Below are 19,705 nucleotides of genomic sequence, written 5' to 3'. Positions count from 1 at the left end.
TGATTTGCAACCTCCTGTAGCTTTTCTTTACCAAGGCCTGTCCTGGAATGATTGCTACTGATTTCCCTGCAATTTCCAAGTGCCAAAGTTTAGAATAGAAGACAGTTTTATGCAAGAGAAGGTTTTGAGGTTTAAAGGGTGTGTTTATCTCAAGAGAATGCTGAAATTGATTTAGTAGTTGTTTTACATGCATGCTTTCCCCAGTTTGAGATCACTTAAAATTGTTGTCAGAATTCCTTACACTCTTTCTAAATTACAATTCTCAGGATTTTTTTAAAGGATAGCAGTCAAAGCAAATTAAGATGGTATAAACCAATACACATTTGTACTGTTTGGATACAGAATAAACTCAGGATGTGAATGGTGGTAAAATGAACATGTTGGAACACTTTTTAAAGTTCAGTGAGAAGGGTAAATTTCAGAGTGTCTTTGTGGGTGAAATTCATGGACCTAGTTCATGTTGTATGTATTTATCTCTTGCTCCAAATGATGGTGCCAAAAACAATGCATTAGGGAGGCTGTGTTGTTGAAGACTTTCATGGCTGGAATCACCGGGTTGCTGTGAGTTTTCTGGATTGTATGGCCATGCTTATTACTCTTTCTAATGAAAGGTTTAGTCCTCTTGCTTTCTTGTTCCTGTCTTCTTAAATGTATAGACTTGTATATTTTAGAGTTGTTACCTTAAACTCAGCCAGCATGGCACAATGTTGGAAAATGTCATGTGGGATGATAAAGACATTTTTATTGGAATCTCCCAGACCTGCTTTCCCAGCACTCAGAGGAAGGCTAGATGTAATATTGATAGGAAGATCCTAATCTCAGTTTTGTATAATTATTATTCAACTTGGTACTCTCAGCTCCTCTCCTCTCCTCTGCTAAATGCCTATGGTGAGGGCAGGCAACCAGGGTACCGCTGCAATACCAGTGATATCTGTGGAGAAATGGTGGATGGGAACTTTGGGTACAGTTTGTTTTAACTGTGGAGCAAGATATATTCGCCCCTCCACATTTGCACTTTTGACTTTTGCAAATTCGATTATCCACAGATTTAGTTAAAAATGTTCTCTCTAGGATTCTCTGGGTCTTCCATTGGGACTCTATGGCCAGCTTCCTTCAGTCATGCTGGAAAACCTAGAGATTTCTAGAACATCTCTTTAAGAATCTCTAGGTCTTCCACTGGGTAATCTTGGGCATGCCATAATCTCTCAACCTCATAGAATGCAATGGCAAACCTGTTCAATTTTTTTTTGCTATTAAAACCTTGTGATCAGTCCACCTTAGGGGTCACCATAGGTAGAAAACAACTTGAAGGCACACAATACCACACTATTAAACAGTGTTTCCTTGGTGAGCTTCTCTAGTTGTTTGATTTTAAGAGCACTATTAGGATCTGTACTTAGGGTTGTTGTAGGTTTTTCTGGGCTATATGGCCATGTTCTGGAGGCAATTTTTCTCCTGACGTTTCGCCTGCATCTATGGCAAGCATCCTCAGAGGTAGTGAGGTCTGTTGGAAGTAGGAAAAATGGTTTTATATATCTGTGGAATGACCAGGGTGAGAAAAAGGACTTTTGTCTGCTGGGGCTAGATATGAATGTTTCAGCTGATCACCTTGATTAGCATTCAATGGCTTGGAAGTGCCCAGGGGGAATCCCTTGTTGAGAGTGATTTTATGTGCCTGTTTGTTTCCCCTCTGTTGTTTTGCTGTTGTGATTTTTGAGTCCTTTAATACTGGTAGCCAGATTTTGTTCATTTTCATGGTTTCTTCCATGAAAATGGGATCTGTACTTAGTTTCACAGAGCCACAGGTAATGCCGTACAAGAAACTCAGAGGATTAAATGGAACTGCAGTGCTGAAACAAATGGGCAAGTTGTCCCATTGTGCTGGTAATACTGGTTCCATTGTGCTGGTAATGCTGACTGGCTGGAGTCCAGATCCCACAGCACATCCTCCTCCTCTCAATAACTTCCACCATCATCCATTTGTTCCCTCTCTCCATTATCATCCATTATCTGTTTGTTCCCTCCCTCTGGGCACAGTTTGCAATGCCTCCCATAGGGAGAGGATAACCAGAGGCTGTTGCATACGACACAATTATAGCACCATGATGCCACTTTGGTTGCCTCGGCTGCATTCTATGGAATCCTGGGGCTTGTCTTTTGATGAGGCACAAGAGGAGCTGTCTGCTTGAAAATTCTGAATACCTTTCCCTAAAATTGCAAATCCCAGTATTCCATAGGATAGAACTATAGCAGATAAAAGCAGAATCATAATGCAGAACTTACTACTGGCATTTGTTTGGCATTTCTAAAGAGCCTGGAAGAACAGAGGAGTGATTTTGATTTGTGCTATGAATGAGCATAAATATCTGGGCAAATTTTAACGCAAAATCTGCCGTCACCCTTGAATTTGACAGAGTTGGTATTTATAGTGTAGGCATGACACTTTCCTAGTAACCAAGATAAACAAAATGACAAAATCCCCGCCTCCAGGGCTTACAGTCTAAATATGAACCCTCCCTGTGCGCGTGTGTGTGTAAAGTGGTCTAAACTTATATCCTTCCCTCTATCCATGTTTATGTGTGAGACAGAAGTTAAAATAAAAACAATATTTTTGGACGACGAGTCCCAGAATCCTACAGCATACCTATTAGTTATGCTAGGTGGAGTAAGTAAGATTTCCAAGGTTTGGCAGAAGATGAGAGAAAGTGATCAAAAAGGATGTTTTAAATCACTTTCTCTGTCTGGATTTTCTCCCAGCCTTTTTCTTCAGTTTTAGAAGAAAACTAAAGAGTTAAGCCCAAGAGTTCTTGGAAGTGATCAGTATTGAGGTGGGATTTAGAAAAAGAAATGAAGGTGACATTTTTTAGAGGAAAATACAGTCATAAGTGATATCAAGGGAGAATAGACAGAGTCTGTTAAGGTAGACCCTCCATGTTGCCCTACTTCAAACTCTTCATCACCATCATCCTTGTTTCCAGCCTCATTATCAGGTACTGGCACTATCATTTTGAGCAGAAAATGGCTCATTGACTTTTTCAGGATCATTTCATTTTCTCACCTTCCCCACTTCCTTTTGAAGCACCAAAAAGTAACATTTTGCTAAGGTTTTATCTCAGCAGGCACTTTCCTACAAATCCAGCTTTGGAAATCTCACTAAGCCCAAAGGGTTTTTTTTGTTTGTATATCCTTACCCGTTGATGACAGCTTAATAAGGTGCTTTTATTTTGTGTTTGGAAACATCCGTTTTTGTGTTCTGCTGACCTTTGCTTTTGGAGGGGTGACAATTGAAAGGGTCACTTCTCTCACTGCAATTTGTAGATTTCTCCTTAACCCATTTCCAAAAGAAATCTAATGGTTAAAAGACAGTTTGGCTAGGAATACAGACACTACAGAATTTTGTAGAAATACATTGCTTTCAGATGTAGTGTGTTATTTTATTTTATGTGTTGATAGTGGTTGTTTTTATAATTATTATATGATACTGTGTTATACTCATGTATCGTTTTATGTTATATAGTGCACTTGGTGTGCCTTGGAAGCTGCCAGAAGTCCCTTTTGGGAGATGGCAGCGGGATATAAATACAGTTTATTATTATTTATTATTATTCTTTTGCAATTCAGAGTTTAGATGGAAGTCAGTGAGATAGATAGACTAACTAAATCAAGGAAACCATGGCTCTGAATCTGCAAGACCTCAGCAACACTGTTGTACATAGAGTGACTTGGAGGCATCTCATTCATGGAGTTACCATAAATCAAAGTAGACGTCATAGCAGTTAAAAACAATTACTACAGTGAAATTATTTTGATACAAAATCAGTATGGAAAAGCCCTTTAAAATAGAAATAGTTCTAGAGTATAGTGCTGGCTATTCTAAATGATATCCAGATGTCTATACTTTCCAGATTTATCAGTGAAGATGGGTCACCTTGAATAGGTGACTTTTCTTAGTTTTTTTTATTCTAAGAATTAAGGTGTAATGAACTGCAGTAATGACATATTTGATGCCAAAGTAGAGTCTGATGATTTCCAATGCATTTAATATTTTTTTGCCTGATACTTTTTAAAGTTTGTTTTTGATGCTCAAAAGCATTTATTTCAGAAAATCAACCGTTAGTTCATATAGCTAGGACTTTAAATATATATAGAAAAACTTCTTTTACAACCTTCAGCAGATCTTTGGTGCAGAGTTGCAAAATGCAAAGCCAGGAAACATTTATATATCTTTAAAACTCAGTATGCCAGGAGCAGATAGGGAAGCTGTGCCTTCTTTCTTTTCTTTTCTGCCTGGTCCTTTCATCCATCCATTCTCCATGTTCCTATAGATCAGGGTTGTAGATACGGCATGGGGCAAGCATGGTGTTATTGCTGGTGAGGTGTGCAACATAAACAGCAGTTTAGTTTCCTGGTGCTCAAAGGGAACAAGATTCTATGGAATTAATTGTCAGTTAACCCACTGACTCAATTGTCAAATGGTGAGTCAACGTTTATGTCAATAACACTATTTTATGTATCTGTTAGGAGCCCCTAGTGGTGCAATGGGTTAAACCGATAGGTTGGTGGTTTGAATCTGGGGAGCGGAGTAAGCTACCATCTGTCAAGCTCTAGCTTCTCATGCGGGGGCATGAGAGAAGCCTCCCACAGGATGGTAAAACATTAATAATCCAAGAGTCCCCTGGGCAACATTCTTGCAGATGACCAATTCTCTCACACCAGAAGCAACTTGCAGTTTCTCAATTCACCTCTGACACACACAAATATGGATCTGCTCTAGTTGAGACTAATAATACAATTCAGGCCAAACATTAAGCATCCTGCAGTTCTGGATATGGATGTTACTAAAAGGCACATTGGGAGTCATGTCTTGTTATCAAAATTTGTTAACTTCCCCCAAGTGCTCAGTGTCAAGCATCTTGTTGGATTTTGTTCAATTGAGACATTGGTGTTGTTGGTGTTGTTGTTTCCTCGCATGGACTATAGGTTGAACTACTAATAAAGTACAACAGGCCTTTGCATTTAATGTACAGAATTCTGTTTTCTTAGCATCAGCTGGAAAGAACTGATCATCATTGGGACTGAAGCAGGTGTGGGATGGGAATTTAATTCTTCCCTCCGTTGTTGAGATATTGAGGAAATGCTACCTTTTAAAGCTATTACTTGCTTTGAAGGAATATCCCTCACTGGCATCAGTGTGTTTCCCCACCATTAAGTAGTAACTCTGTTATGTAGAAAGGACCCATCAGGTGTAAATATTGTAAGTCTTGAACTAAATGCAGTATTGATAGTGATTATGCTCCACCTCCTGTAATGGCCTCACAAAGAATAGGTCAGTGATTCCCAAGCTTTGGTCTTCTAGCTCACTTGGACTTCAACTCCCAAGCCAACTTGATCAATAGTCAGAAACTGTAGAAAATACTCGATTAGGTGATATAAACTAGTCTGTCCAGATGTGTTAGTTTCCTATATGCAGAGAAAGGTTGATGTTGAAACAGTCCTTTTTCTACAGCATGAGTGTCAAACTCATTTTCATCAAGGGCCACCTCAGCCTTATGGTTGCTTTCAAGGGTCCATTGAATCTATGGACAGAAAAGTTGTGGCTACAGAGGGGCAGCTATAATTTTTTTAGATAGTGGTCAGTTCTCTTTTTCTCCAGTTTGGTTCCCCAGATGTTCCTGACTAAACAGAACAAACTGCAGTCTTCCAGATGTTACTGCATCACACTTCCCATCAGCTCTAGTCATGTCTAATGATGCAGAACACAGGAGGTATAGTCTATCACCTGGAGGGCCACATAAAATTACATGGCTGGCCAGATTTGGCCCACAGGCCTTGAGTTTGACACATGTGTTGTACAGCCTAAATTTGTTGAGTATTAATCAAACTGTACCATCATGTCATTGGTACTGGGTTTGAAATCTGTATTTGGAGGGTAAGATCAACATGCTGATGATAAGGAGGAGAAACATGCATGCAAATAATGTTTTGACTTGTCTCCTTCCCACTTTCTGCCCTGACAGCTCTATGGATATTGTTATCAAGATAGTAACGACATTTCAGATACACTGACTGCCATCACAGAACTGGGTTCACCATTGGAGATGATACAGCTTTTACAGACTTCTTGGGAAGATAGATTTCGTGTAAGTATTGTTTAAATTTTGTGTTGGAAAAAATAGAAAGTAAAACACAAGCAATTAATAAAATAAAGTGATGATAAAATTATAAAATGATTCTTGGAAATCAGTAGAAGTAAATGGTAATATTGGAAAATACCTGGGCAAGCAAATAGCTTTTTTGTTGATGGCAGAAACACCCCATATTGTGAGCTCAGCTGATCTCATTAGGGAAATGAACTCACATGGCGAACACTATAACTGAGAAGGTTCTTCTCCACACTCCCATTAAGTGAACCTCACTGTGCAGTGGTATGGCAAACTCTGCCTTCCTTCCAAAGCATAAAAAGTGATGTGAAAAGGTAGCATCTCAGATAAACTAGTCTTGAACTGTTAGGGCTGTAGAACCCAAGAGTAATCAAGTTAGAATTCCATGAGGCAGTATTTTATGCTCGTTGAAAATATACATAGTAGGAAAAAAACGAAGGAGTGCTGTTAGAAATGTAAATATTTGCTTCAGTCCAATGGGTGTGAGAAGTTTGTGGTAAGTACTAGAGCAGCAGTAGGCTCGGTTGATGTTCTGTGACCATGGCAGCAGCCCTGAAGGTGTCCTTGTTGATACCTGTTCTAATTGCACCTCAAGCTTAACATAATTTTGACATAAAGCTGTCCTAGAAATTATTACTATTATGCAATTGTCTTGTAACGGTTGGATGTTTTTTATTTTCAGCAATACAGAAACAAATAATCAGCTCTTCACATTTGCTAGGGTTAAGGAACAGGATCCCTACAATAAAACCAGCTATTTTCTATTTGAGAGAACATCTCTCTAGGGATCCTCTAGTGTGACTCCATTTTCAGTTTCCACCAGACATTGACCAAAGGGTTGTGCTGGGAGACCCAAAAATTCCTAAAGAAGTGATCTCTCTAGGAATCTTAGGTTCCCCAAATGCAGCTCAATGGTCAGTTGTAGTACCAATTCTACTTAAACTCAATGGAAATTGCTTCTGAGTAAACCAGTTTGCATGGGGCTTTGAACACCATCTACAAAACCAAATATAAGAGGTGGGCTTTGAAATGTATTTTGCAGGATTACACTGCTGAGTGACATGCCAAATCTGTTTGGAAGAGATTTTTGTATGCAACTTCATTTTATTGCTGAAATGTCAAATGGCCAATTGAGTATGCCAGAGACTAGGGATGGTTGTGCAGAGAACTTCTTGTGTACAGACTTGGCATCTCTCACTGTTGAGTCTGTTTCTCATAACAAAGAAGGCTGAAGGTCTGTTGTCATTTTCTCTGCAGTGTAACTATAAACAGGCCCATTTGGATTGCCTTGTTGAGAAAGCTACATGTAATGATTTTGGCTTTTGTTATTTCAGATCTGCTTCAGCTTAGTTCAGCTTCTGCATTACCTGGCCCACTCTCCCCTTGGCTCTGTAACTCTGCTGGATTTCCGACCTCGGCAGTTTGTGATTGTGGATGGAGAGCTCAAAGTCACTGATCTGGATGATGCCAGCACTGAGGAGACTTCCTGCACTAGCAGCAGAGATTGTTTCATGGAATTTCCAGCAAGAAATTTTACTCTTCCTTGTACTGTTGAAGGCAAATGCCAAAATATGAATGAGAAGAGGAATCTTTACAATGCATACAGGTACTAAACTAGCTAGAATGTAAATGCCATGGTCACTGAACATTTCAAAGATATACTTGGGTAGAAGAAGCTTCCTGATGAACCGAAGCTGTTAGACACTAGAACAGATTCCATTGTAACGTGGTGGGCTTTGCTTCATTGATGTTATTTAAAGAGGGAAAGGATGTCCATTTGTCAAGCATGCTGCAGTTGAACCAAATACTGTAGATGCTGCATTGAAGAGAACTCCCAGATCCACCTCCAGAATATCAAGGCAGATATTCCAGATTACTAACTGGAGCAAGCACCCTGTTCAGACAGCTCCACTGGCTGCCAATGAGTTTTCAGTCCCAATTCAAGGTGCAGGTGATTACCTACAAAGCCCTAAGTGGTACAGGACCTGCCTATCTTCGCGATAGCATCTTCCCCTACGAACCAACTCAAGCTCTCTAAGATCATATGGGGACGCCCTTCTCTCACTTCCACCTCCATCTCACGCATGGTTGGTGGGGATGAGGGAGAGGGCCTTCTCGTTGGTGGCCCCTCAGCTCTGGAACTCTCTTCTTAGGGAGATCAGACTGGTACCTACCCTGTCCACTTTCTGCAAGAACCTAAACACTTGGATGTTCTGCTGTGCCTTTGACTAGGCAATTCCAAAGAATTGGCCCAATGTTACCTAAGTTCCAGCACTTTAGCATAGCCCTCCGCTCTACAATCCTGATATTTTAATGCCCATGAACATTATCCTCCCAGCCCTGCCTTTCTGAATTTTGCACTTTCCCTTAGCTCTATCTAGGAATTTGCGCAAACCAAGAGCCCTCTGAGCTTTTATTGTTCTGTATGGTACTTTTTATTATGTTATGTTTTATTGTGATTTGTTTTTATTTGGTTTGTTTTGATGCTATCTTATTGTATTATGCTTTTAACTTTGTGCTCTCTGGGCTTCTCTATTTGTCAGCCACCCCGAGTACCTTAGGGGAGATGGAGGCGGGGTATAAAAATAAAGTTGTTGTTGTTGTTGTTGTTATTATTATTATTGCTTTGAACTGGATTATCTGAGTCCACACTGTCATATAATTCAGTTCATTGTGGATTTTATACAGCTGTGTGGACAGGGCTTGAGTCTACATTGCCAGATAATCTGGGATAAGCAGATTATCTGGGATCAGATCCTGGGATACAGGGCAGTGTAGATCCAGCCTACAAAAAGGGCTACTGAGACTACAAGGCTCTGTATAATGTTATGATTCTGTGAGCTCAGGTACAGCTTCACTCTTCCTTTTTCAACATCTACATTGATGCCAGAAAGAATCTTGTATTAATTCCTTCTGATGACTTCATTTATGTAATTAATACTATGCAGCAAGTATTTTTATATTCTTTCCCAGGTGTGATTAACTACCTTCTTTATATGAATGTTTTTTATGTGACAGTGCAATTCATGTATGTAAGGAAAATGTTTTCCATTACTTTTCAGATCAGACATAGAACATGGCAGCTTCCCTTGAAATATCATATTTATGCTACCAATCTGCTTGTGACCTAATATTTATGTCTCATGCTTCAGTTTATACTGAGTCTGAACCATCCACCTTGTTAAGTGTAACTTTGAAAAAAAAGTGATAAACTATCGACTGGAGAAATTCAGTGAGACATTGGAGTTACATATCCCTTAATAAATCATGCCAGAGGATTTAAAGTTGCCCCATGTTAATTTAACCATCTCTGTTCTTTATTCTCAAAGATATTGACATTTTAAGGATTCAGCTGTCTGCTTCCACCTTTTAAGGGTCTTTTGTTTATGTGAAGCGTTTAAATCAAGGATCTACTTAACTAAGACTCCAGGGCCGTAGCCAGAAAAAAATTTCGAGAGGGGTTGAAATTTTCGGGGGGGGGGGGGGGGGGGGTTGAAAATTTCACGGGGGGGGGGGGGGTTGAAACCTGCCTCCTAGCTCATGCTGAAGCAAAGAGCACAGCAGGGGGCAGAGCAACCTTCAATAGCCTGCAGCTCTGCCCCTGTCAACCACCTCCACCAAGTCTGGCCTCCTTAATGAGAGCATTCAACACACACACCCCCAACTTGGTTGCTTCACTACATCGGCTATTGCTGCAAGTAATGACAGTGTGAATAAATTGTCAATATTTGCTTGAGATAGTGCATACAGTTCTGGAGAGACTCTTAATTTTTTGCATCTCATAGACGTAGCATGGGGATTTGGTTAACCAGTTAAAATTCATGAGTAAACCAGGTTTTTTAAAAAAATCTGAAACATTTCGGGGGGGGGGGGGGTTTGAACCCCTAAAACCACCCCCTCACTACAGGCCTGTAAGACTCCTTCCCTGTAATGCCAGTTCAATGCCATTTCCGTGCCCTATTTCCATCTCCAAAAGCTGAAGAAGAACAAGAATGAAGAACATTACATTTGGCCTTCCATATACACAGACTCTGTCTCCATAGTCTCAACCATCCACGACTTGAAATTCCGCTCTCTCTTCCAAAAACTTGATTTTGTCATTTTTATAAGGGACACTATTTTACTACATCATTGTATAAAATATGACTTGAATATCCATGGATTTTTGTATCCATGGGGCATCCTGGGACCAAAACCCAGTGGATACCAAGGGTTCACTGAATGTGCGCACTCTTCTTATTGTCTTCATTGGAAAACAGACCATGGGGAGGATTAAAATTTTTTTTTTGGATTGTAACTCACAGAAAGCCCAATCAGCATGTATTCTGGAAATCCATGGGATAGCTTTTCTCTTCCTTTCTCAAATCAAAAGTCACAGTGATTTCTTTGTGCCAGCAGCTCTTGGTGCAACTAAAAAGTGAGTGCAGATGTTTTCATTTAACATCTCACCTGGTAGGTATAGTTCATTGAGCAGGTGTCTGCTTCAAGAAGTACATTTTTGCATATTATTTAAATTGCCAGATAGAGGAAAGGCATTTTTGCAGGTTTTACATCCATATGCTCCAGAACTTTGAAAGTTTTTAGTATGCACCTTGACTGTGCAGTGGAATCTCAAAGGAATGGCCTTATGAAAAGCAACCAGGTATTCCATACAGTCAGTGTCTTGGTGGAGGCTGGATGGACCATTGCACCCCTTTTCAACCACTCCACTGAATTTTCATACTAGCTCTGGAGGAAGGAAATGCTCTTTGTCTATAATCAGCGTGAATGTAGCTTAGCAGAGGATGCAGGAATCACTTTGTCTTAGCCATGTTTAATGATTAAGAGCTCGTTTCTTTTTGTCTGTCTGGTATCTCTGCAGTCCATCTTGATATATCTGCAAACGGAAGACTTTAAATATGCTCAGCTCCCTTCCCTCTTTCAACACAAAGAAAAAGTTCTGGAGAACTTTAAATTTTACTTATAAAAGTATTCTCTGATACAAATGTGGGTAGTGAATTTCAAAAAAATAGCTCAGTTGACATAGTTGATACATGGTGGAAAATCTAGTGTTTCTCTGTCAGGGTACCATTCCTTATATGCTCTGTAGATCTAAAAAAATATTAGTGACTTGGTTGGTTTTTGTACCTGGTTGGTTGTTTTTCGGATTGGAAGCATGAAGTTTTAATTTTACTGGTTGGTTGTTTTTCAAATTGGAAGCGTGAAGTTTTAATTTTACAGCCCTTAAAAAAACCCCAACCTCAAAATCTTGCCCAAGCAGAGACAGACATCTTTGTAAATGGGCCAAATCTCTACATTAATAAAAAATGTGGATAATTATAAGGTGGCCTTGTTCAAAGCAGCTCTGTTTAAACTGTACCAAGCAGCTGGGTGAATATAGTTACAGATATATTTAATTATAGAATATGATTCTCTTTCCTGCATAGCTCAGAGGCTTGTAAATTACTGGAATTTTACTATTCATTTATGTTTTTCAGCGGTTAGCAAACTCTCATAAACCTAACAAGTTTCAATTTTTTTGCAGATTTTTCTTTACGTATCTTCTGCCGCACAGTGCCCCTTCATCCCTGAGACCAATGCTGGATATGATAGTCAATGCTACAGGTAGGAAAAAAAAGAAAAATTTGTGAGATATAATCCCAAATAATATTTTTTCCAAGCTCTGAAGCATTCAATAAAACCAGACTGCCCATGAAGCAATGGGTAGCAGAAAACATGTGCAAGGAGACGGAAAGGATTCTGAGACCAGGTGTTTGTCTAGAGAACCAGAACTGAGATATTATATACCAGACCAATATACCAGATGGGAGCTAAGTATTGGTCCTGAGGATCAATCATGATCTGCACCAGGACTTGGAACAGGAAAAAAAGAAAGCTCATGAAAAAGTTAGAGAAGAGTTTTTTGAGCATGTACGGGCTCTCTTTAAACTCCTAGACACTACTTTTCTCTCTCTCTCTCTGTGTGTAAATATGCTCTCTCTCTCTCTCTCTCTCTCTCTCTCTCTCTCTGTGTGTGTGTGTGTGTGTGTGGTGTCTGGGGATTGGTGGACAACAGAGTGGAATACTTTGCTCACCCCGTTTTGTACAATAATTCTCTCTTGAGTACCTTAAAACAGGAATGAGGATTTGTAACTCCATTTGTATCATTGGACTATAATGCTCATCACTCTCTGCCAGCACAGTTAGTGATCAGGATAGGAATTGTAGTCCAATACTATCCGTCATAGAAGAAAGCTCAGGAGATCAAGATCTTAATGCCTACTTGGCCACATTGGGTGACCTTGGACAAGTCACAATCTTTTAGCTTCAGTGAAAGGTAATGACAAATTCCCCTCTAAACAAATCTTGCCAAGAAATCTCTGTGATGGAGTCTCTTTAGGGTAGCCATAAGTCAGAAAGGACTTGAAGGCACATAACAGAACAGGTACAACCTTTTTCATTAGTGTTTAGTGCAATTTAAAGTCTAGGGGAATTGTTTTGCTGCTGCTATTGATAAAATGATAGGAATCCAATATTCTTTGTGATTCTCTTGCAAGTCACCCAGAGATCAGATAGCAAATCCAGTTTAACTTTCTACCTGCCCTGGTTTTATATCTTAGTAAGATGACAAACTTTTATCCCTTCTCTAAGGGATATAATCTGAAAAGAAAGGTATCTCTGAAATGGGAGAGATATAACAAAAATAATTGTGCCAATTTGGACATAAGAAACTCCTTTCAGATCACAGTAATATTGGGATTTTTGGCAAACATTCTGAAACAACCAAAGGACCTCAGATTAAGAGTTCTAACCATGGGATAGTTTTGGTCTTCAATATTGTGTCATTGAGAGACCAGTGCAGTCTAGTACTGTGCTTTTCAAACCCTGGTCCTCCATCTAATTAATAATAAATAACTTTATTTATATTCTACTCTTTCTCCCCGAAGGAACTCAGGGTGGATTTGGGACTTTTACTTGTGAGGGCGGTTCCAGACAGGCCCTTATCCCAGGAGGATCTGTGTTTAAAAAATGTGGATCTTCTTGTGAGCCCATCTACACTCACCCCAAAAAGTGCGCGCTTTGTGGGATGGTGTCCAGATGTTCTACTGGGACTTCCCATTAGAACACTGGGACACTGCAACCCCGCCCCAAAAGCCCCCTAAACAGAGTAAAAAAAGAAAAAAACTTGAGCAGCCGTCTCATAGAGCCTGGGTGAGTTTCTTTCTTTCTTTTACTCTGTTTAGGGTGCTTTTGGGGAGGGGGTTTGTATTCAGTTTTGACCAAAAAACTGTGGGAATACTGTCTGCACTGCAGTCCAGACACCTGAAGTAGTGGGTTCCAAGAAAGCATGGAATAAACCCACTATCAAATTAATTCACAATAAACCAGTATTTTCCTGGTTATGGCGGATGTTGTCTGGACAGCCACCTTTTTATTGTGGAAGTTTCCTCAGAAAAGTGGCTCTCTGGATGCACCCTGAGAGATGCCTGACTAGGGACTATTGCACATTGACGTGTTCAAAACCTTCTGAGCACCAAAGTCTGAAAAAACTGGGCTAGTTGGAAATTAATCTTGTTGGGTTCCTTGCCTGCTTTTAGCCTTCCTTGCTTCACAGTGTTGTGAAAGTGAAAAAAAAACTGTGTTTAAAATTTTGAGCTCCTTGGTGGGAAACAAGGTAGAAGTCTTAATTAAATAAAACTTTTGCCAATTTTCCTTCTTCCTCTGTTTTTTGCCTCACATTAGTCCCTGTAATTACTACTTTCCACTAAAGCCTCTGTAGCTGGCATTTCTTTCATTGTGGGCGAAGTTTCTTCTTGTCTGTAAATCATTAGGTTTCTTTCTTTGTTACAGGAGAACTCCACTGGGGAATAGATGAAACTGCTGTTCAACTTGAAAAAGTTTTGCATTTATACAAGAGTGGCATGTATCTTCAGAACACTACTCAGGCTCCTAAATCAGGTATATATCATAGCCCATTCCTATCATGAACTAAAAATAGGCACAATGCATACATCTTCCAAATTATAAATGTGTCCCTTGCTGGCAGGATATAAAGTCAATAACAGTAGCAGTGTTGGTGATGAAGATGATGCTCATTGCCATCCTCTCTTAGATGGAAATGTTCTTAAATTCAATTAAGAAGGTTTTTTATTCTTCTTTTCCTTCTTAATGTTAAGGTATTTTCCCCAGTTTCTCTAGGGCTGTTCTCGGAAAACCACAAGTAATAACACTTAATGTAGGATTTCATTAAACACACAACTCAAAATGTGCATATCTAGGTGTGGCTTGCTTTACTTAGGCTTTTGAAAGTAGAGTTCAGCTAAGTACACAACAAGCATGTTCTTTTTTGAATATAAATTTTATTTCATTGGAAAATTGGAAGGAAAAAATCTGCATGTATATAGCATTGCATATTTCTGTTGAAATGAAGAGGAAGAGATTATAGATTGAGTTCCTTGTGTGTTGTGAGAAATTACAGGACATTATGGATGCATTCGTGATGTATTTGTTTAGAGAATTTATATCCTACTCTTTGACAAAAAAGAGCAGCTTGTAAATAGTTCCCTGTCGTCATATTTACAAAAATAATGACACACAAGGAGATAGATGGGGCCTGCCTTATTTCCGTCTCTGGAACGCCCTCCCCAGGGAAATAAGGCAGGCCCCATCCCGCTTTTCTTTTCGTAAGAGCTTGAAGACTTGGTGGTTTTCCCAGGCCTTTGAGAATGACTAGTACTAGCCCCTGCCCTTGGCCATTTGTTAGAACCTGGCCTTGCACCCCAACCCACTACCCTGGACAGTTCCCCAATAGGCCCTGGAAATAAGCAGCCACAGGCCCCACTATTACTATTGTCGGGACCGGTATTTATTTATTTATTTGTCGTGTCAGAGCAGCCAGTCCATTATATTACATTTCTAACAGAACAAAGCAAACAAACAGAAAAATACACAACTTGTGAGTTTGGTAGCTGGTTAAATGTCCTTTGACCAGTATCTGGCCACTTAGAGTGCTTCCGGTGTTGCTGCAAGAAGGTCCTCCATTGTGCATGTGGCGGGGCTCAGGTTGCATTGCAGCAGGTGGTTAGTGGTTTGCTCTTCTCCACACTCACATGTCGAGGATTCTACTTTGCAGCCCCATTTCCGAAGGTTGGCTCTGCATCTCGTGGTGCCAGAGCGCAGTCTGTTCAATGCCTTCCAAGTTGCCCAGTCTTCTGTGTGCCCAGGAGGGAGTCTCTCATTTGGCATCAGCCATTGGTTGAGGTGCTGGGTTTGAGCCTGCCACTTTTGGACTCTCGCTTGCTGAGGTGTTCCAGCGAGTGTCTCTGTAGATCTTAGAAAACTATGTCTAGATTTAAGTCGTTGGCGTGCTGGCTGATACCCAAACAGGGGATGAGCTGGAGATGTCTCTGCCTTGGTCCTTTCACTATTGGCTGCTACTTCCCGGCGGATGTCAGGTGGTGCAATACACTAAGCAGTGTAATTTCTCCAGTGGTGTAGGGCGCAGACACCCCGTGATAATGCGGCCACATCCACTGTTTTAGTATGGTGAGATGTGTTCCACACTGGGCATGCGTACTCAGCAGCAGAGTAGCATAGCGCCTTACCCATTCCCCTGCCCCCCATGTCTTGCTTTTCACTAGCCTCTGTCTGTCCCTCTTAATTTGCCTAGGACCACACCAAAATCCTGGTCCAAACAGTTAATCTTGCATGAAAGAATAGGGTGGGATTGGTTTATTAATGTGTATGTGTTGTTTGATAATTTTATTCTGTTTTGATAATTTTATGCTTATGTTTTGTTTATTCTGTATGTGTTTGTGTTTTATTAAATGGAAACTACCCCGAGTCCCCTAGGGGATTTATTTATTTATCGTGTCAGTATCAACCAGACAATTGTATTACATTTTTAACCATTTTTAAACAAACAGACAAAACAGAGTTTGCAAGCTTGGTAGTTGATTAAATGTCCTTTGACCAGTATCTGGCCACTTGGAGTGCCTCTGGTGTTACCGCAAGGTCCTCCATTGTGCATGTGGCGGGGCTCAGGTTGCATTGCAGCAGGTGGTCTGTGGTTTGCTCTTCTCCCCCTAGGGGAGATAGGGCAGTATATAAATAGATTATTATTATTATTATTAGTAGTAGTATTATTATTATGGAAAAGGGGGTGGAAATGGAGGTTCATCATGTGCTCTGCTATGGCTGACTTCTCTGGTTGAAGTAGTCTGCGGTGCCTTTCATGTTCCTTGATTTGTTTTTGGGCAATGCTGCGTTTGGTGGTCCCTATGTAGACTTGTCCACAGCTGCATGGTATATGGTAGACTCCTGCAGAGGTGAGAGGATCCTTCTTGTCCTTTGCTGAACATAGCATTTGTTGGATTTTCTTAGTGGGTCAGTAGATAGTTTGTATGTTGCATTTCCTCATCAGCTTCCCTATGCTGATTCTCCCTTCTGAAATCCGGAAACTAGGAGGATATGAAAGGCACAACTGGGTAGTGAGCTTTAACTGTGCTAATGTATTTCTGTTAACTGCTAAAATTGGCTCTCTAGGTTTAAACCTGGATCCGGGAGTAATCCCAAATTGTGAACTTGTGTTAGCATTGCCTCAGTCTCTACTCCCAGGTCTGCCTTTTGTCTAACAAGGAGCATCTCTCTCTTGTGTATATTAACCTTTATTTGCCCTCCTCCAGCCTTCTATATTTAACCAGAATTGGAAGTAAGCATACTGCTTTAAAAAATCCATTTGATAGGATTTGATGGTGTGCTTAAGGAAATGGCTTTATTTATTTTTTTAAAAAAAGGTGTATTCAATAACTTGAGAGTCAGGTCTGAACTATTTCTGAGAAAAGAGACAGACAGATGACAGACGGACTGACACTTTTCAAGTACAGAGGAGAGTGGCACCAACCGTTAGTAGAAAAGCAGCTCCATGAAACCACTTGTCAATCCGAGCCTTCCCATAAATAAATGTTAACAAGATAAACCTTGGTCATGTTACAGAACAGCTTGGGTCTTAAGCTTTCACTGTGCTTTGGTTGTAAAACGTTTTATAGTGCCATAAATTATATTTGACTTTGGACTTTGTTTTAGTGACATAGAAACAAAGCACATGTGGGTGTGGGTGTGTGGGGAGCTTTAATAGTCATGTGTGTTTTTCTGGACTCATAAATCACTCCATTATCAAAGTTTGTTATCTGAATGCTGCTCTGAAATGACACTGTGTTAAAATGCTTCAATGGTTTATTAATACAGTAACCAATCACCATTTTTTAAAAAAGGTCAAAACTTGGATTTATTTATTATTTGCTTCATTGTGCAATTCAACCAACGACTAATGGATGCCATCTAGTTTTACATAATCCATATATCATTTGGCATGCCAAATGATATATAAGAATCTGGTACATAAGAATCTGCCTTAGAATTATAGAATCATAGAGTTGGAAGAGACTTTGTGGGCTATCCAGTCCAATCCCCTGTCAACAAGCAGGAAAATCACATGCAAGTCACCCCCCCTCCCCAGGACAGATGGCCATCCCCCTCTGTTTAAAAGACTCCAAAGAAGGAGTCTCCATCATACTCCGGGGCAGAGAGTTTCACTGCTGAACAGCTCTCACAGCCAAGAAGTTCTTCCTAATGTTCAGGTGAAACTCCTTTCCTGTAGCTTGAAGCCGTTGTTCCGTGACCTAGTCTCCAGGGCAGCAGAAAACAAGCCCACAAGGATGGTAAAACATGAAAACATCTAGGTGTTCCCTGGGCAACGTCCTTGCATACGGTCAATTCTCTCACACCAGAAGCAACTTGCAGTTTCTCAAGTCGCTCCTGACACAAAAAAAAAAAACCTTCTAATGTGATTGAGTTTTTAATTATAAGATGCATTGGTGCAGGTATCTCATCCTTATTGCTCAAGTTACTTAAATAAAGTGCTTATTTATTGCAATGAGTATACTGGTTTAAAGACCACGAGCTTTTTGACCAAATTCTTACTGTGTCACACTTTACTATGAAGGAAATAGAAAACATCTTGAGCTCTTCTATATAATCTTGTGTTGTTCTACACATAAATTTGAATAGCTTCCACATCTCTTATCTTAGTCGTCTGCTGTTGGCATTTTAAATTTTGCTTTCACAACAAATGGAAGGGGGAGAGAATCCAGTGATTGCTTTGTCGGGAATGCACATTCCTGAAACTGTATCCTTGGCTATATCAGGAGGTGATAATGGGAGAAGGAGACTGGGCAGTTTTCCAGCTAGTAGCTACAGTTAGTAGTTTTTTTTAAAGTGAAATAAATAAATAAACCTGGCAGTTGTGGTTGAAATAAATGGTCATTAGGACTGATTAAAGTCAGATTGAGGGTGACTCAGACAATTTAAAGAAGGAAACCACAGCCTGTTTTACCTAATTTATATTGTCATCCAGGCGTTTATTTATGTGACTGAATTTGGAGTGGGACAGACTGAAATTGGCATGCCTGCCTTCCTGATCCAGCCATCAGAAGTAAGGAGGGAATGGTTTGGAAACACTTTGAGAACACTTAGGCTTTGAATTATACAGTTATTGGCTTTACTGTCACTATTATCCAGATGCATATTTTCCAACTGTCCTAATTTGACAAGGACACTCCCATTCAATGCTCTGCCATCCCATTTTTTTCATCTACTTTTAAAGTGTATTATTATTATTATTATTATTATTATTAAACTTTATTTGTACCCCGCTAGCATCTCCCGAAGGATTCGATGCGGCTTACACAGGCCAAGGCCTCAACACACAACACAACAATACAATCTAAGCAAATCAAACAATTAAAAACAGAATAAAGCAAAATAAACAACAGGCACAATACAGTAAACACAATAAAACTGGGCCGGGCCAGAGCAATGGGTACAAGATTAAAAGTGCTGATGTGACAGGAGGTGTATATAGGGCTTCCAGGGCAAGTGCGATGTGCGATGTGCAGCAATCATTGGTTCTGATAAAGTGCTTATGGGACTTGGTGGTGGAGATTTCCTAATCTGGGAAGGCGCATCGGAAAAGCCAGGTCTTCAAGTTCTTTCTGAAGGCAGCCAATGTAGGGGCCTGTCTAAGGTCTTTGGGGAGGGTGTTCCAGAGTCGGGGGGCCACCACAGAAAAGGCCCTGTCCCGCGTCCCCACCAAGCGCGCTTGCGACGCCGGTGGGATCACGAGCAGGGCCTCTCCAGATGACCGAAGAGAACGTGTGGGTTCGTAGATGGAGATGCGGTCACGCAGGTAGGCTTGTCCCAAACCGTTCAGGGCTTTGTAGGCAAGCACCTGCACCTTGAATTGGGCTCAGAAAATAAATGGCAGCCAGTGGAGCTCCTTAAACAGGAGGGTTGACCTCTCTCTGTAAGGGGCCCCAGTTAGCATCCTGGCTGCTGATCGTTGGACCAGTTGGAGCTTCCGAGCCGTCTTCAAGGGCAGCCCCACGTAGAGCGCATTGCAGTAATCCAATCTGGAGGTACCCACACTTTGTCCTTTGTCCTAAACTTACTTCCATTGGTGCTGAATTCAAAGTCCAAAATAGTTTGTACTCACACAGGGCCTGTCC

At 40.5% G+C, this 19,705-nt stretch overlaps 1 protein-coding gene across 1 annotated transcript in view; it reads left to right on the top strand.

Moving 5' to 3' along the window:
- PKDCC (protein kinase domain containing, cytoplasmic) overlaps window positions 1–19,705 on the top strand; it is a 63,611-nt gene that overhangs the window by 27,359 nt on the left and 16,547 nt on the right. Inside the window, exons 2-5 of the mRNA XM_060754367.2 lie at window positions 6,018–6,140; window positions 7,496–7,767; window positions 11,686–11,765; window positions 13,992–14,099. Coding sequence (XP_060610350.2) covers window positions 6,018–6,140; window positions 7,496–7,767; window positions 11,686–11,765; window positions 13,992–14,099 — 583 coding nt within the window. The remainder of the gene's footprint in view (window positions 1–6,017; window positions 6,141–7,495; window positions 7,768–11,685; window positions 11,766–13,991; window positions 14,100–19,705) is intronic.

This window comes from Anolis sagrei, chromosome 1, assembly GCF_037176765.1.
Source record: "Anolis sagrei isolate rAnoSag1 chromosome 1, rAnoSag1.mat, whole genome shotgun sequence".
Taxonomy (NCBI): Eukaryota; Metazoa; Chordata; class Lepidosauria; order Squamata; family Dactyloidae; genus Anolis; species Anolis sagrei.
This window is presented reverse-complemented; position numbering and strand designations above follow the sequence as displayed.